The sequence below is a fragment of the Vidua macroura genome, chromosome 39 (genome assembly GCF_024509145.1).
Source record: "Vidua macroura isolate BioBank_ID:100142 chromosome 39, ASM2450914v1, whole genome shotgun sequence".
Lineage (NCBI taxonomy): Eukaryota > Metazoa > Chordata > Aves > Passeriformes > Viduidae > Vidua > Vidua macroura.
The window spans coordinates 199823-216720 of record NC_071609.1 but is presented as its reverse complement, the minus strand read 5'-3'; the positions used below and the strand labels follow the sequence as shown (position 1 = coordinate 216720).

The 16898-nt window shown below is 62.0% G+C and overlaps 1 protein-coding gene across 2 annotated transcripts in view; it reads left to right on the top strand.

Moving 5' to 3' along the window:
• The first annotated feature begins 1600 nt into the window (after window positions 1-1600).
• Window positions 1601-16898, top strand: part of C3 (complement C3) — a 34524-nt gene continuing 19226 nt past the window's right edge. For both annotated transcript variants that reach the window (XM_054002293.1, XM_054002292.1), the window contains exons 1-17: window positions 1601-1734; window positions 2605-2797; window positions 4218-4377; window positions 6314-6384; window positions 6475-6569; window positions 6664-6746; window positions 6840-6930; window positions 7888-7990; window positions 8551-8671; window positions 9113-9228; window positions 10057-10203; window positions 11157-11369; window positions 11453-11647; window positions 12634-12795; window positions 13924-14053; window positions 14944-15015; window positions 15908-16108. In XM_054002293.1, the coding sequence (XP_053858268.1) occupies window positions 1637-1734; window positions 2605-2797; window positions 4218-4377; window positions 6314-6384; window positions 6475-6569; window positions 6664-6746; window positions 6840-6930; window positions 7888-7990; window positions 8551-8671; window positions 9113-9228; window positions 10057-10203; window positions 11157-11369; window positions 11453-11647; window positions 12634-12795; window positions 13924-14053; window positions 14944-15015; window positions 15908-16108 (2251 nt within the window). In that variant the 5' untranslated portion in view covers window positions 1601-1636. The remainder of the gene's footprint in view (window positions 1735-2604; window positions 2798-4217; window positions 4378-6313; window positions 6385-6474; window positions 6570-6663; window positions 6747-6839; window positions 6931-7887; window positions 7991-8550; window positions 8672-9112; window positions 9229-10056; window positions 10204-11156; window positions 11370-11452; window positions 11648-12633; window positions 12796-13923; window positions 14054-14943; window positions 15016-15907; window positions 16109-16898) is intronic.

Genomic DNA, 16898 nt, shown 5'->3' with positions numbered 1-16898 from the left:
CCCGGGTGACTTCCTGTCACGGCGGTGGCACCGGGGAGGAGCTGCCACCGCGGGGGTGGTGGGGACAAGGGGACAATGAGGGGACATGGGACATGCTTCTGGGGGTTGGAGCTTTGGAAGGTCCCAGGAGGGATCCAGGTGGCCTGGACATGGTGGCCCAGAGGGTCCAAGAGGGGTCCAGATGGCCTGGACATGGTGGCCCAAGGGGTCCAGGAGGGGTCCAGGTGTCCAGGACCTGTTGGGGGTCTCAGGATGGACCCAGGTGTTGGGGTCCTACCAAGGATTTGGGGTTGAGCCAGGTCCAGGTGGACCCCAGGTGTCCAGGTCCTACCAAAGGTCCAGGAGCTCACCCAAGACCTTTCCGGGGTCACCCAGGTGTCCAGATCCAGGTCCAGGTGGACCCCAAGAGTCCAGGTCCTACCAGGGGTCCAGGAGGTCACCCAGGACCTTTCAGGTGTCACCAAGGTGACCCAGGTGCCCAGGTCCAGGTGTCCAAGTCCTCCCAAAGTTCCAGAAGGTCACCCTGGACTTTTCAGGTGTCACCAAGGTGACCCAGGTGTCCAGGTCCAGGTGTCCAGGTCCTACCAAAGTTCCAGGAGGTGACCCAAGTCCTTTCAGGTGTCACCAGGGGGATCCAGGTCCAGGTGGACCCCAAGAGTCCAGGTCCTCCCAAAGGTCCAGGAGGTCACGCAGGACCTTTCAGGTGTCACCAAGGTGACCCAGGTGCCCAGGTGCCCAGGTCCAGGACCTACCAGGGGTCCAGGAGGTCACCCAGAACCTTTCAGGGGTCTCAGGATGGACCCAGGTGCCCAGGTCCAGGTGGACCCCAAGTGTCCAAGTCCTCCCAAAGTTCCAGAAGGTCACCAGGACATTTCAGGTGTCACCAGGGGGATCCAGGTCCAGGTGGACCCCAGGTGTCCAGATCCTACCAAAGGTCCAGGAGGTCACCCAGGACCTTTCCGGGGTCTCAGGATGGACCCAGGTGCCCAGGTCCAGGTGTCCAGGTCCAGGTGCCCAGGTCCAGGTGGACCCCAAGTGTCCAAGTCCTCCCAAGGGTCCAGGAGGTCACCCAGGACATTTCAGGTGTCACCAGGGGGATCCAGCTGTCCACGACCTATAGGGGGAGGGTCTCAAGGAGGACCCTCCCCACCCCCCAGGTGTCCCCAGGTGTCCCCCGATGTCCCCCTGGTGTCCCCCCCTGTCGCGACCCCCCCTCGGGTGTCCCCGCCGATGTCGCAAGCCCCGTGGTGGCCCCTCGCCAGCGCCTTCCCCGAAATGAGGAACGCCCGCCAGCCCCTCCCCCACCCGGGGAGGGGGGGAGGGGCGCCCCCAACCCCCACCCAGGGGCACCCAAGGGTGCGGGACCCCTCCCCCAGCGGGTGCCACCCACCCCCCCCCGGCACGGGGGTGTCACCCCACCCCCCCACCCAGGTGGCCGCAGGTGGCCGCAGGTGGCCGCAGGTGGCCGGAGGTGGCCGGAGGTGGCCGGAGCGCCCCCCCCCCCCCCCGCACCCCCACCCGCACCCATGGGTGGGGGCAGGGCTGGGGTTACCCATTAACCACCGGGGCCAGCATAAAGGGACCCCCCTGGCCCGGCCACTGTCGCTGTCGCTGTCGCTGTCGCCTCCCCGCGGCCATGGGGGCTCGGGCGCTGCCGCCCCCTCCTCATGCTCCCCTCCTCTTCCTCCTCCTCGGCTTCCTGCTGCTGCTCGGGACCCCCGGCCGCGCCCAGCTGTGAGAGACTGGGGACCCCCACCCCAACCCGGCCCTCACCCATGGGACCCCCACCCACCCTCACCCACGGGACCCCAACCCACCCTCACCCATGGGACCCCCACCCAACCCCACCCATGGGACCCCCACTCCATCGTCCATGGGACCCCCCCCAATCCATGGGACCCCCACACATGGGACCCCCCCCATCCATCCATGGGACTCCCATGGAATCCCCTTTTTTGGGACCCCCCCACCCATGGGTGATGTGGGGACGGATTTTGGGGTTTCTGGGTGCTCCGAGGTCCCCAAGGTTTTGGTGGGACAGATTTTGGGGTTTCTGAGTGCTCTGAGGTCCCCAAGGTTTTGGTGGGACAGATTTTGGGGTTTCTGAGTGCTCTGAGGTCCCCAAGGTTTTGGTGGGACAGATTTGGGGTTTCTGAGTGCTCTGAGGTCCCCAAGGTTTTGGTGGGACAGATTTTGGGGTTTCTGGGTGCTCTGAGGTCCCCAAGGTTTTGGTGGGACAGATTTTGGGGTTTCTGGGTGCTCTGAGGTCCCCAAGGTTTTGGTGGGACAGATTTTGGGGTTTCTGGGTGCTCTGAGGTCCCCAAGGTGACACAGGGACAGATTTTGGGGTTTCTGGGTGCTCTGAGGTCCCCAAGGTGACACAGGGACAGATTTTTGGGTTTCTGAGTGCTCTGAGGTCCCCAAGGTGACACTGGGACAGATTTTGGGGTTTCTGGGTGCTCTGAGGTCCCCAAGGTGACACAGGGACAGATTTTTGGGTTTCTGGGTGCTCTGAGGTCCCCAAGGTGACACAGGGACAGATTTTGGGGTTTCTGGGTGCTGTGCCGCCCCCGGCGCCCTGTGCCAGCCCCGCGGTGTCCCCAGGGTGACCATGGTGACCCCGGCCGTGCTGCGGCTGGAGACGGACGAGCAGGTGGTCCTGGAGGCCCCCGGACTGACCACGGCCACCGAGGCCTCGCTGCTGGTCCAGGACTTCCCCCAGAAGCGCCAGGTCCTGTTCCAGACCCGCGTGCCCCTGAGCCCGGCCGAGGGCATGATGGCCACCGCCACCATCAAGGTACGGTGTCACCACCGCCCCTGGTCAGTGTCACCCCCCTGGTCACTGTCACCACCCCCCCGGTCAGTGTCACCCCCCCGGTCAGTGTCACCCCCCCTCCGGTCACTGTCATCCCCCTCTGGTCACTGTTACCACCCTGGTCCCTGTCACCCCCCCCAGTCACCGTCACCCCGCTGGTCACTGTCACCCCCCCCCGGTCACTGTCACCCCCCTCCGGTCACTGTCACCCCCCCCCCAGTCACTGTCACCCCCCCGGTCACTGTCACCCCCTCTGGTCACTGTCAACCCCCCCCGGTCACTGTCACCTCTCTGGTCACTGTCACCCCCCCCGGTCACTGTCACCCCCCCCAGTCAGTGTCACCCCCCTGGTCACTGTCACCCCCCCCCAGTCACTGTCACCCCCCCGGTCACTGTCACCCCCTGGTCACTGTCACCCCTCTGGTCACTGTCACCCCCCCGGTCACTGTCACCCCCTGGTCACTGTCACCCCTCTGGTCACTGTCACCCCCCTCCGGTCACTGTCATCACCCCCTGGTCACTGTCACCCCTCTGGTCACTGTCACCCCCCCCGGTCACTGTCACCCCCCCTGGTCACCACCACAGGTCATTGTCCCAGCGGTCACTGCCCGGGACGGGAAACGGGAACTGAACCCTGAACAGGGGTGGGGACAGCGGGGATGGTCACTCCTGGTGTCCTTTGGGTGGTCACTCCTGGTGTCCTTGGGGATGGTCACTCCTGGTGTCCTTGGTCACTCCTGGTGTCCTTGGGGTTGGTCACTCCCGGTGTCCTTGGGGTTGGTCAGTCCTGGTGTCCTTTGGGTGATCACTCCTGGTGTCCTTGGGGTTGGTCACTCCTGGTGTCCATGGTCACCCCTGGTGTCCCCTGTCCCCATGGATGTCCCCAGTGTCCCCTGTCCCTAATGTACCCTGTCCCCACAAATGTTCCCAATGTTTCCTGTCCTCACGAATGTCCCCAGTGTCCCCTGTCCCCTGTGTCCCCTGTCCCCAAAGGTGTCCCCAATGTCCCCTGTCCCCATGAATGTCCCCAATGTCCCCAGTGTCCCTTGTCCCCAATGTCCCCCATCCTCGTGGATGTCCCCCAGTGTCCCTCTCCCTGTGGATGTCCCCAGTGTCCCCTGTCCCCAGTGTCCCCAGTGTGCTCTGTCCCCATGAATGTCCCCAATGTCCCCACAGATGTTCCCAGTGTCCCCTGTCCCCACAGATGTCCCCAATGTCCCCGTCCCCACAGATGTCCCCAGTGTCCCCTGTCCCCACAGGTGTCCCCAATGTCCCCTGTCCCCACTGTTCCCGGTCCCTGTGGATGTCCCCAGTGTCCCCTGTCCCCAGTGTCCCCTGTCCCCATGGATGTTGCCAGTGTCCCCTGTCCCCACAGATGTCCCCAATGTCCCTGTCCCCTCAGGTGCTGGCCAAGGCGCTGCCGCAGGCGCAGGGGAAGCAGTTTGTGACGGTGACAGCACGGGTGGCCACGGTGACACTGGAGAAGGTCCTGCTGGTGTCCCTCCAGAGCGGCCACATCTTCATGCAGACCGACAAGCCCATCTACACCCCCGGGGCCACCGGTGAGCGCGCGGGGACACCTGGGGACACCTGGGGACACATGGGGACACTGCAGGGACACCTGGGGACACCGCAGGGGTGGCGACACTGTGGGGACATCGAGGGGATGGAGACACTGTGGGGACACTGTGGGGGCATCACAGGCGTGGGGACACCGCTGGGGCCACCAGTGACACCTGGGGACACCGCGGGGACACCGCAGGGAGGGTGACACTGTGGGGACATTGAGGGGATGGAGACGCTGTGGGGACATCGAGGGGAAGGGGACACCTCGGCCTGCTGGGACACCTTGAGGGCTGGGGACACCGTGGGGGGTTGGGGACACCTCAGGGTGCTGGTGGCACCTCCCTGTGACGCCTCGGAGCTCTGGGGACACCGCGGGGTGCTGGCTCCTCTCTTCATGGCATCCTGGGGACTTGGTGGCACCTCGGGGTGCTGTGTCACCCTTCCAGGACGACTCAGGGTGATGGTGGCACCTTGGGGTGCCAGTGCCACCCATTTGGGGACCTCCCTGTGATGCCCCCAGTGGGACCCAGTGTCCCCTGCCCTGACCCTGCTCACCTTGTCCCCCGTGTCCCCTCTCAGTCCCCAGTGTCCCCTCCCAGAGCTGGCTGTCCCCACATGTCCCCTCACCTTGTCCCCTATGTCCCTCCTGACTTTGTCCCCTGTGTCCCCTCTCTCTTTGTCCTCTGTGTCCCCTCCCAATGCTGGCTGTCCCCATGTGTCCCCTCACCTTGTCCTCACATGTCCCCTCACCTTGTCCCTCATGTCCCCTCTCACCTTGTCCCCATGTGTCCCCTCACCTTGTCCCCAGTGTCCTCTCCCAGTGCTGACTGTCCCTACGTGTTCCGTCACTTTGTCCCCACGTGTCCCCTCACTTGTCCCCTGTGTCCCCTCACCTTGTCCCTTGTGTCCCTTCACCTTGTCCCCTGTGTCCCCTCACCTTGTCCCCACGTGTCCCCTCACCTTGTGCCTTGTGTCCCCTCACTTGTCCCCTGTGTCCCCTCACCTTGTCCCTTGTGTCCCCTCACTTGTCCCCACGTGTCCCCTCACCTTGTCCCCTGTGTCCCCTCACCTTGTCCCTTGTGTCCCCTCACTTGTCCCTTGTGTCCTCTCACTTGTCCCCTGTGTCCCCTCACTTGTCCCCTGTGTCCCCTCACTTGTCCCTTGTGTCCTCTCACTTGTCCCCTGTGTCCCCTCACCTTGTCCCCACGTGTCCCCTCACTTGTCCCTTGTGTCCCCTCACTTGTCCCCTGTGTCCCCTCACCTTGTCCCTTGTGTCCCCTCACTTGTCCCCTGTGTCCCCTCACCTTGTCCCTTGTGTCCCCTCACTTGTCCCTTGTGTCCCCTCACTTGTCCCCTGTGTCCCCTCACCTTGTCCCTTGTGTCCCCTCACTTGTCCCCTGTGTCCCCTCACCTTGTCCCTTGTGTCCCCTCACTTGTCCCTTGTGTCCTCTCACTTGTCCCTTGTTCCCCCTAACCTTGTCCCTTGTGTCCCCTCACTTGTCCCCACGTGTCCCCTCACCTTGTCCCCTGTGTCCCCTCACCTTGTCCCTTGTGTCCCCTCACCTTGTCCCCACGTGTCCCCTCACCTTGTCCCTTGTGTCCCCTCACTTGTCCCCTGTGTCCCCTCACCTTGTCCCTTGTGTCCCCTCACTTGTCCCTTGTGTCCTCTCACTTGTCCCCTGTGTCCCCTCACCTTGTCCCCACGTGTCCCCTCACTTGTCCCTTGTGTCCCCTCACTTGTCCCCTGTGTCCCCTCACCTTGTCCCTTGTGTCCCCTCACTTGTCCCCTGTGTCCCCTCACCTTGTCCCTTGTGTCCCCTCACTTGTCCCTTGTGTCCTCTCACTTGTCCCTTGTTCCCCCTAACCTTGTCCCTTGTGTCCCCTCCCTTGTCCCCTGTGTCCCCTCACCTTGTCCCTTGTGTCCCCTCCCAGTCCTCTGCCGCCTCTTCACCGTGGGCCACCTCATGCAGCCGGTGGCCAAGACGGTCATCGTGGAGGTCAAGGTGAGTGCCACGCTCGGGTGACACAGGGGTGACACACGGGTGACGTGGTGCCACCGTGCCACCGTCCCCACGCCGCGCGTGTCCCCTCAGACGCCCGACAACGTCATCATCAAACAAGTGCCGGTGTCGTCGCCGATGAAAAGCGGGATCCTGTTCCTCAACCACAACCTGCCCGAGGTCGTCAGGTGGGTGTCACCGTCCCCCGCGGTGGCTTGGGGACACCCCCGGGGCTGTCACCTCCCTGTCACCTCCCTGTCACCTCCCTGTCACCTCTTCCAGCTTGGGCATGTGGACGATTTCGGCCAAGTTCGAGGATTCTCCGGATCAGGTTTTCAGCACCCAGTTCGAGGTCAAGGAATACGGTGGGTGTGGGGTGGGGTGGGTTTGGGGACACTGGGGACTGTCCCCAGGGGGTGGCGGTGTCACCGATGATGTCACTGATGTCACCCCCGCAGTGCTGCCAAGCTTTGAGGTGGCCCTGGAGCCCGAGGAGAAGTTCCTGTACATCGACCGCCAGGAGGATTTCCGGGTGTCCATCCTGGCCAGGTGACCCCAAAAGTGTCCCCTTTTTGGGGACAAAAGTGTCCCCTCTGGGGTCACACCTGAGTGGGGGACGGGGCGGGGGGACAGGGGACAGCTGTGCTCTGTTGGTGTCCCTAGGGGTGGCGCAGGGACAGGGTGAGTGGGACACGGGGTGACATGGTGGCATCGGTGGTGGTGGTGGTGGCAGGGATGGGATGACAGAAAGGTGGCAGAATGGGGACATGGGGACACGGTGACACTGGTGGTGGCAGGGGTGGGATGACAGAAGGGTGGCAGAATGGGGACATGTGACATGGGGACAATGGGGTAACAGCACGGATTGAAGATGGGTGGCAGGGATGGGGATGCGTTGGGGACAGGGTGACAGGGTGACAGGGTGACAGGGTGATAGGGTGACAGGGTGACATGGTGACACAGTGACACATGACACAGTGGCACGGTGACACAGTGGCACGGTGACATGGTGACATGGTGACACGGTGACACAGTGGCACGGTGACATGGTGGCATGGTGACATGGTAACAGGGTGACAGGGTGACAGGGTGACATGGTGACACGGTGACACGTGACACAGTGGCACGGTGACACAGTGGCATGGTGACATGGTGACACGGTGACACAGTGTCTGTGGCTGTCCCCAGTCACCTGTGGTGACAGGAATGGCTGTAATGGGGATGTGCAGGGGACACAGAGACACGGTGACACAGTGACACGGTGACATGGTGACATGGTGGCACAGTGGCACAGTGACACGGTGACACAGTGGCACGGTGACATGGTGACACAGTGGCTGTCCCCAGTCACCTGTGGTGACAGGAATGGCTGTAATAGGGATGTGCAGAGGACACGGTGACAGAGTGGCATGGTGACAGGGTGACAGGATGGCATGGTGACACGGTGACACAGTGACATAGTGACACGGTGACATGGTGACACGGTGACTCCGTGGCTGTCCCCAGGTACCTGTACGGGAAGCCCCTGGACGGGACGGCCTTTGTTCTCTTTGGGGTCATGGTGGATGACGAGAAGAAGAGCATCCCCCAGTCCCTGCGGCGCGTGGCGGTGAGCCTGGCACTGTCCCTGTCCCCAACCCTGTCCTGGTGAGCCTGGCACTGTCCCTGTCCCCAGCCCTGTCCCCAACCCTGTCCTGGTGAGCCTGGCACTGTCCCTGTCCCCAGCCCTGTCCCCAACCCCGTCCTGGTGAGCCTGGCACTGTCCCTGTCCCCAACCCTGTCCCCAACTCTGTCCTGGTGAGCCTGGCACTGTCCCTGTCCCCAACCCTGTCCCCAACTCTGTCCTGGTGAGCCTGGCACTGTCCCTGTCCCCAACCCCGTCTCGGTGAGCCTGGCCCTGTCCCTGTTCCCAACCCTGTCCCCAACCCTGTCCTGGTGAACCTGGCACTGTCCCTGTCCCCAACCCTCTCCCGGTGAGCCTGGCACTGTCCCTGTCCCCAGCCTTGTCCCCAACCCTCTCCCGGTGAGCCTGGCACTGTCCCTGTCCCCAGCCTTGTCCCCAACCCTCTCCCGGTGAGCCTGGCACTGTCCCTGTCCCCAACCCTGGCACTGTCCCTGTCCCCAACCCTGTCCCTAACCCTGTCCCCAACCGTGTCCCCGTGTCCCCAGGTTCAGGACGGTGACGCCGAGGCCGTGCTGTCCATGGCGCACCTGCGCGAGCGCTTCCCCAACCCCCAGGAGCTCGTGGGACACTCCCTCTATGTCACTGTCACCGTCATCACCGAGTCAGGTCTGTGTGGGGACACGGGGGGACACGGGGGGACAGGGACACTGGGGGGACACAGGGGGACAAGGTCACCGGGGGGATATGGGGGCACAAAGTGGGGACAGCAGTGATGTCAGTCTGGGGACATGTGGGGTTGGGGACAGTGATGAAGGGGAGGGGACATCTGGAGCCACCCATCTGGGCAGGGGACAAGGAGCCCTGGCCACATGTGACACGGCCACTGCGGTGTCCCCACAGGCAGTGACATGGTGGGTGGCAGGGGGACAGGGACAGTGAGGATGGGGGGACACCTGGGGTGGGGGACAGGGACCCCAGGTGACACAGCCACTCTGGTGTCCCCACAGGCAGTGACATGGTGGGTGGCAGGGGGACAGGGACAGAAAGGATGGGGGGACATCTGGGACAGGGACCCCAGGTGACACGGCCACTGCGGTGTCCCCACAGGCAGTGACATGGTGGAGGCCCAGCGTGGTGGCATCCAGATCGTGACGTCCCCCTACAGCATCCACTTCACCCACACCCCCAAGTACTTCAAGCCGGGGATGCCCTTTGACCTCATGGTTGGTGACATCTTGGGGACAGCTGTGGCCCAGGGTGGTGGCACAGGGGTGTCCCAGGATGGGGACAGGGCACAGCTGGGCTTGGGGGTGGAGGAGAAGGTCCTGGATGATGTCCCAGTGTCACCTGAGAGGGGCTGGGGACCGTGAGCTGTCCCCGTGTCACTGGGGTGGCACTTCCTGGTGCCAGAGTCCCTTGCCAGTGCCACCACCCCTTACCACTGCCACCACCCTTCCCAGTGTCCCCTCCCAGTGCCACCACCCCTTCCCAGGATCACTTCCCAGTGCCACCACCCCTTACCAGTGCCACCACCCCTTCCCAGTGTCTCCTCCCAGTGCCACCACTCCTTCCCAGTATCACTTCCCAGTGCCACCACCCCTTACCAGTGTCCCCTCCCAGTGCCACCACCTCTTCCCAGTATCATTGTCTCTTCCCAGTGTTCCCTCACAATGCCACCACCCCTTCCCAGTGCCCCTTCCCAGTGTCCCCTCCCAGTATCATTATCCCTTCCAGTGTCCCCTCCCACTGCCACCACCCCTTCCCAGTGCCCCTTCCCAGTGTCCCCTCCCAATGCCACCATCCCTTCCCAGTGCCCCTTCCCAGTGTCCCCTCCTAGTGCTTCCACCCCTTCCCAGTATCACTTCCCAGTGCCACCACCCCCTCCCAGTGCCACCACCCCTTACCAGTGCCACCACCCCTTCCCAGTGTCCCCTCCCAGTGCCACCACCCCTTCCCAGTATCACTTCCCAGTGCCACCACCCCTTACCAGTGCCCTTCCCTCGCTCCACGTCCCCACGTAACATCCCCACGTCCCCCGGTGTCCCCTCCAGGTTTATGTCACCGACCCCGACCAGTCCCCGGTGCCGCGTGTCACCGTCCAGGCCGATGGCTTCCAGGGCCAGGTGTCCACCCAGCGCGATGGCACGGCCAGGCTGGTCCTCAACATGCCAGCCAACAAGGACAGCGTCCCCATCACCGTGAGTGTCACCTCAGCTGGGGTGGCCGAGGGGGTGGAGAAGTGACCGGGGCGTTGAGGTGGCTGAGATGTCCGGAGTGACCCATGGTTGTGATGACCAAGGGTCAGGACAGCAGGACTGGGGGACCAGGATGGGCTGGACATCCGTGGTGGTCAAGGGTCATCCCGGTCACTCATCATTGGACAAAAGCCAGGATGGACGAGGTCAGCCCATGGTTGAGGTGATTGTGGTGGTCAAGATGTCCAGAGTGACCAAGGACCGGGGCTGTCCTGGTCACCATTGGCCAAGGACAGCCTAGGTCAGGCTGGCCATGGTGGCCAACTCAACTGTGTTGACCAAGACATGAGAGTGACCAAGGACCAGGTGTCAAAGAGGCTGGTGGAGGTGTCCACAGTGGTCAGTTGTCCATGGTGGCATGTGGCCAGGGTGACCAGTGACCAGGAACGGGGATGGCCAAATCCAGGGAGACAAAAGTGGCCAAGACATTGAAGGTGGCCAAGGGCCAAGGTCAGGGAGACCACGGCGGTTGAATGGCCAAGACATCCAAGGTAGCAGATGGTCAGTTTGACCATGGAGATGGCCACCAAGGACCAGGGCACCAGGGAGGGGCAAAGACACCATGACAGACAAGACCTCTATGGTGGCCAAGACCCCTATGATGGCCAAGACCTTTGTGGTGGCCAAGATCTCTATGCTGGCTAAGACCTCCATGATGGCCAAGACCTCCATAGTGGCCAAAATCTCCGTGATAACCAGCACACCTCCATGATGGCCAAGATCCCTGTGGTGGCCAAGACCTCCATAGTGGCCAAAATCTCCATGATAACCACCACACTTCCATGATGGCCAAAGACCTCTGTGGAACCTCTGTGGTGGCCAAGCCCTGCACGCTGACCCCACCCAGGCCCACGTCCCTCCCCGCTGACCCAGTGCCACCGTGTCACCTGTCACAGGTGCGGACGGCCCAGGCGGGGTTGCCACCAGAGCGCCAGGCCTCACGGCAGATGACGGCCCAGGCCTATCGCAGCCAGGCCAACTCTGGCAACTTCCTGCACCTGGCGGTGGCCGCCACCGAGCTGCAGCCCGGGGACAACCTGGCCGTGAACTTCCACCTCAAGACCAGCAACAACAACGTCCGCAACTCCGTCCCGTTCTTCACCTACCTGGTGGGTACCCGTGGCTTGACCGATGGTCCTCCAGCTTGACCACCTGGACGTCCAGTTGGCCACCAAGCTCGTGTTTCCGGCAGATCATGAGCAAAGGACGCATCCTCCGAGCCGGCCGGCAACGGCACGAGGCCGGCCAAAGCCTGGTGACCATGACCTTGCCGGTGACGCCGGAGCTCATCCCCTCCTTCCGCATCGTGGCCTATTACTACGTCCTGCCCGGCGAGATCGTGGCCGACTCCGTCTGGGTGGATGTCAAGGACACCTGCATGGGCACTGTGAGTGTCCCCCGCTGGCCCCAGGGGGGTCAAAGGGCTCTTGGAGACATTGGATGGGCCTTGGCGGTGGCTGGAGTGGTCCTTGAGGTGACCCTTGAGGGGTCTGGGAGGCCTTGGAAGTGCTTGGGGGGCCCTTGAGGGACCTTGGAGGTTCTTGAGGGGTTTGGGAGGTCCCTGAGGGGCTTGGGGGGCCCTTGAGGGACCTTGGAGGTCCTTGAGGGGTTTGGGAGGTCCCTGAGGGGCTTGAGGGGCCCTTGAGGGACCTTGGAGGTCCTTGAGGGGTTTGGAAGGTCCTTGAGGGGTTTGGGGGGCCTTTGAGGGACTTGGGGGCTTTTGAGGTGCTTGGTGGGCCCTTGAGGGACTTTGGAGGTCCTTGAGGGATTTGGGAGATTTTTGAGGGACCTGGGAGGTCCTTGAGGGGCTTGGGGGGCCTTGAGGGACCTGGGAGGTCCTTGAGGCGTTTGGGAGGTCCTTGAGGGGCTTGGGGGGCACCTGAAGGGCTTGGGGAACCTTTGAAAGGGTTTGGGGGACTCTTGAGGAACCCTTGAGGGACTTGGGGGGCTTCTGGAAAGGCTTGGGGGAACACTGAGGAACCTGGGAGTCCTTGAGGGATTTCTGGGGTCCTTGAGGGGCTTGGGGGCCCTGGAGGGATCTGGGGGACCTTTGGAAGGGTTTGGGGGACCTTGAGATCCTTGGGGACCTTTGGAAGGGCTTGAGGGGACATTGAAGGACCTGGGTGGCCCCTGGTGGGGATTTGGTGTCACTTGGGTGGTTTTGGACACTCCATGAGGAGCTTGGACATCTCCTGAGTGACCCAGGTGGCCCAGGTGGCCCAGGTGGCCCAGGTGACCCAGTGATGGCCCAGACATGAAGCCCGTGGCCACCAACTGCCCCTGGGGGTCCAAACTTGATGTCCCCTGTGGTTGCGGGGGACAAAAGTGGCTTTTGGGGACACCCTGGGGACGTCACCTCCGTGTCTGTGGCAGCTGGTGGTGAAGGGGGCGACAGAAGATGACAACCGCGTCCACGAGCCGGGGACACCGATGAGGCTGCGCATCGAGGGGGACCACAAGGCCCACGTGGGGCTGGTGGCCGTGGACAAGGGGGTCTTCGTCCTCAGCAAGAAGAACAAACTCACCCAGACCAGGGTGGGTGGCCCTGTCCTCGATGTCCCCGAGGGACGGTCATGGCCATGACCAGCATCCTTGGGTGGTGGCCATCACAGCTGTCCCTGTCCCCGCTGTCCCCTTGTGGTGGCCATCACAATTGTCCTTGTCCTTGATGTCCCCTGGTGGTGGCCATCATGGTTGTCCCTGATGTCCCCTGGTGGTGATCATCATGGTTGTCTCTGTCCCTGATGTCCCCTGGTGGTGGCCATTACAATTGTCCTTGTCCCTGATGTCCCCTAGTGGTGGCCATCATGGTTGTCCCTGCTGTTCCCTGGTGGTGGCCATCACAATTGTCCTTGTCCCCATCGTCCCTGGGTGGTGGCAGTGGACAAGGGGGTCTATGTCCTCAGCAAGAAGAACAAACTCACCCACACCAAGGTGGGTGGCCCTGACCTCGATGTTTCCAAGGAGTAGTGGTGGCCATCACAGCTGTCCCCAGTATCCTTGGGTGGTGGCCATCATGGTTGTCCCTGTTGTCACCTGGTGGTGGTGGCTGTCAGAGGTGGCCCCATCCCTGCCATCCCTGCCATGGCCATCACAGCTGTCCCCATCCCTGTTGTCTCTAAGTGGTGGCAGTGGCCATCACAGCTGTCCCCATTGTCCCCAGGTTGTGGTGGTGGCCATCACAACTGTCCCCATCATCCCTGGGTGATGGCAGTGGCCATCACAGCTGTCCCCACTGTCCTTGAATGGTGGTGGTGGCCGTCACAGTTGTCCCTATCCCAATTGTCCTTGAATGGTGGTGGTGGCCATCACAGCTGTCCTGTCATCACTGGGTGGTGGCCATGGCCATCATAGCTGTCCCCATTGTCCTTGGATGGTGGTGGTGGCCATCACAGCTGTCCTGTCATCACTGAGTGGTGGCCATGGCCATCATAGCTGTCCCCATTGTCCTTGAATGGTGGTGGTGGCCATCACAGCTGTCCTGTCATCACTGGGTGGTGGCCGTGGCTGTCACAGCTGTCCCTGTCCCCATTGTCCTTGGATGGTGGTGGTGGCCATCACAGCTGTCCTGTCATTCCTGGGTGGTGGCCGTGGCCATCACAGCTGTCCCCATCACCCCTGGGTGATGGCGGTGGCCGTCACAGCTGTCCCCTGTGGACGCAGGTTTGGGACACGGTGGAGAAAAGTGACATCGGCTGCACGCCGGGCAGTGGCAGGGACAACGTCGGGGTCTTCGTGGACGCCGGCCTGAGCCTGACCACCAACATCCAGATCACCACCCCCCAGCGGTCAGGTAGGAGGTGGTGGCACCTCGGGGACAGGGGGGTGGCCTCAGGGAGGTGGCACCTCACAGACATGGCACCTCAGGGATGGGGCAGGTGACAGGGGGTGGTGGAGGAGGTGGCATCTTGGGGATGGGGGAAGTGACATTTAGGGGTGGTGGAGGTGACACTTCAAGGATGTGGCACCTCAGGGACATGGCAGGTGACACCTTGGAGGTGGGAGAGGTGACATCTCAGGGATGGTGGAGGTGACACTTCAAGGATGTGGCACCTCAGGGACAGGGGAGGTGACACCTTGGGGATGGGAGAGGTGACATTTAGGAGGATGGTGATGGTGACACCTCAGAGATGTGACATTTCAGGGATGGGGGAGGTGACACCTCAGGGACGGGGAGGTGACATGTCAGGGACAGGGAAGGTGACACTTTAAGGATGTGATGACACCTGGAGGATGGTGATGGTGACACCTCAGAGACGTGACGTTTTAGAGATGGGAGAGGTGACACCTCAGGGACGGGGGAGGTGACACCTCAAGGATGGGAGAGGTGACATTTAGGAGAATGGGGATGGTGGCATCTCAGGGATGTGACATTTCAGTGATGGGAGAGATGACACCTCAGGGACGGGGGAGGTGACACCTCAAGGATGGGGAGGTGGCACCTCAAGGATGAGAGAGGTGACATTTAGGAGGATGGGGATGGTGACACCTCAGAGATGTGACATTTCAGAGATGGGAGAGGTGACACCTCAGGGACAGGGAGGTGACACCTCAGGGATGGAGGAGGTGACATCTCAGGGATGGAGGAGGTGACATCTCAGGGATGGGGGAGGTGACCCCTAACTTCGGGATGTGACACCTGGGACACCATGAGGTCCTGACCAGTGTCCCCTCTGTCCCCAGAGGTCCAGTGTCCCCAGCCTGCCAAACGCAAGCGCCGCTCACTGGCACTCGCCGAGTACAAGGGCACCAAGGGTAGGTGGCACTGGGGTGTCCCTTCTCCCCAGGGACACTGGGGGTGTCCCATGTCCCCAGGGGTCACCAGGGTGTCCCTTGTCCCCGAGGTCACCTGGGTGTTCCTTGTCCCTGAGCTGACAAAGTGTCCCAGGACCCTGAGGGACACCAGTGTCCCTTGTCCCACAGCATTCCCTGTCCCAAAGGCCACCAGAGTGTGCAATGTCCCAATGGCCACCAGTGTCCCATGTCCCTGAAGGAGACCAGAGTGTCCTCTGTCCCACAGCATTCCCTGTCCCAAAGGCCACCAGAGCGTCCCACATCCCTGAGAGACACCAGTGTCCCATGTCCCAAAGGCCACCAGGGTGTCCCACATTCCTGACAGCCACCAGTGTTCCATGTCCCTGAGGGCCACCAGAGTGTCCTGTGTCTGATGTCCCAGTCAATACCAGTGTCCCATGTCCCAAAGGCCACCAGAGTGTCCCATGTACCAAAGGCCACCAGATGTCCCACATCCCTGAGAGCCACCAGTGTCCCATGTCCTATGTCCCAGTCAATATCAGTGTCCTATGCCCCTGAGGGTCACCAGAGTGTCCCATGTCCCAATCAGTACCAATGTCCCATGTCCCTGAGGGCCAGCAAAGTTTCCCATGTCCCAGAAAGCCACCAGATGTCCCACATCCCTGAGAGCCACCAGTGTCCCATGTCCCTGAGGGACACCAGAGTTTCCCATGTCCCAAAGAGCCACCAGAGTGTCCCACACCCCTGAGGTCCCCATTCCCACAGAGCCACCAGAGTGTCCCACACCTCGATGTCCCCATTCCTGCGAGCCACCAGAGTGTCCCACGCCCCCGAGGTCCCCATTCCCAAGAGCCACCAGGGCCGGTCCCAGCCCTGTCCTGGTGTCCGGCAGCGGCCGAGTACTCGGACAAACTGGAGAAGAAATGCTGTGAGGACGGGATGAAGGACAACCTGATGGGACACAGCTGCGAGCAGAGGAGCGAGTACATCCAGGAGGGCGAGTCCTGCGTCCGCGCCTTCCTCGACTGCTGCAGATACATCAAGGCCAAGCGGGACCAGCAGAGCCTGACACCCAGCACCGGGCTGGCCAGAAGCAAGTGTTGGCTCATGGAGGGTGGGAGAAGGTCGGGGGAGGTTGGAGGAACCTCGCCTGGAGCTTTGGTGAAGTGTCTTGGGTGGGTTTTGGGTGTTTCTTGGTGAACCTCAGGTGAAAGTGAGCTTGAGCAAAGCTTGGGTGAAGGTTGGATATGCCTTGAGTGTTCTTTGGTGAAGGTCAGGTGAACCTTGGGTGTTCCTTGGGTGTTCCTTGGACATTCCTTGGGCGTTCCTTGGGGGAAGGTCAGGTGAACCTCAGGCATTCCTTGGGTGCTCCTCAGGTGGAGCTTGGGTGAAGGTCAGGTGAACCTTGGGTGCTCCTTGGGTGTTCCTTGGGTGTTCCTTGGACGTTCCTTGGGGGAAGGTCAGGTGAACCTTGGGTGTTCTTTGGGTGCTCCTCAGGTGGAGCTTGGGTGAGGGTTGGGAATGTCTTGGGTGGGTTTTGGGTGTTCCTTAGGGAACCTTAGGTGAAGGTGAGCTTGAGCAAAGCTTGGGTGAAGGTTGGATGTTCCTTGAGAGTTCTTTGGTGAAGGTCAGGTGAACCTTGGCTGTTCCTTGGCTGTTCCTTGGGTGTTCCTTGGGTGTTCCTTAGACATTCCTTGGGTGTTCCTTGGATGTTCTTTGGACTTTCCCTGGGGGAAGGTCAGGTGAACCTCAGGCATTCCTTGGGTGCTCCTCAGGTGGAACTTGGGTGAAGGTCAAGTGAACCTTGAGTGTTCCTTAGGTGTTCCTTGGGTGATCCTTGGACTTTCCTTAGACTTTCCTTGGGAGAAGGTCGGGTGAACATT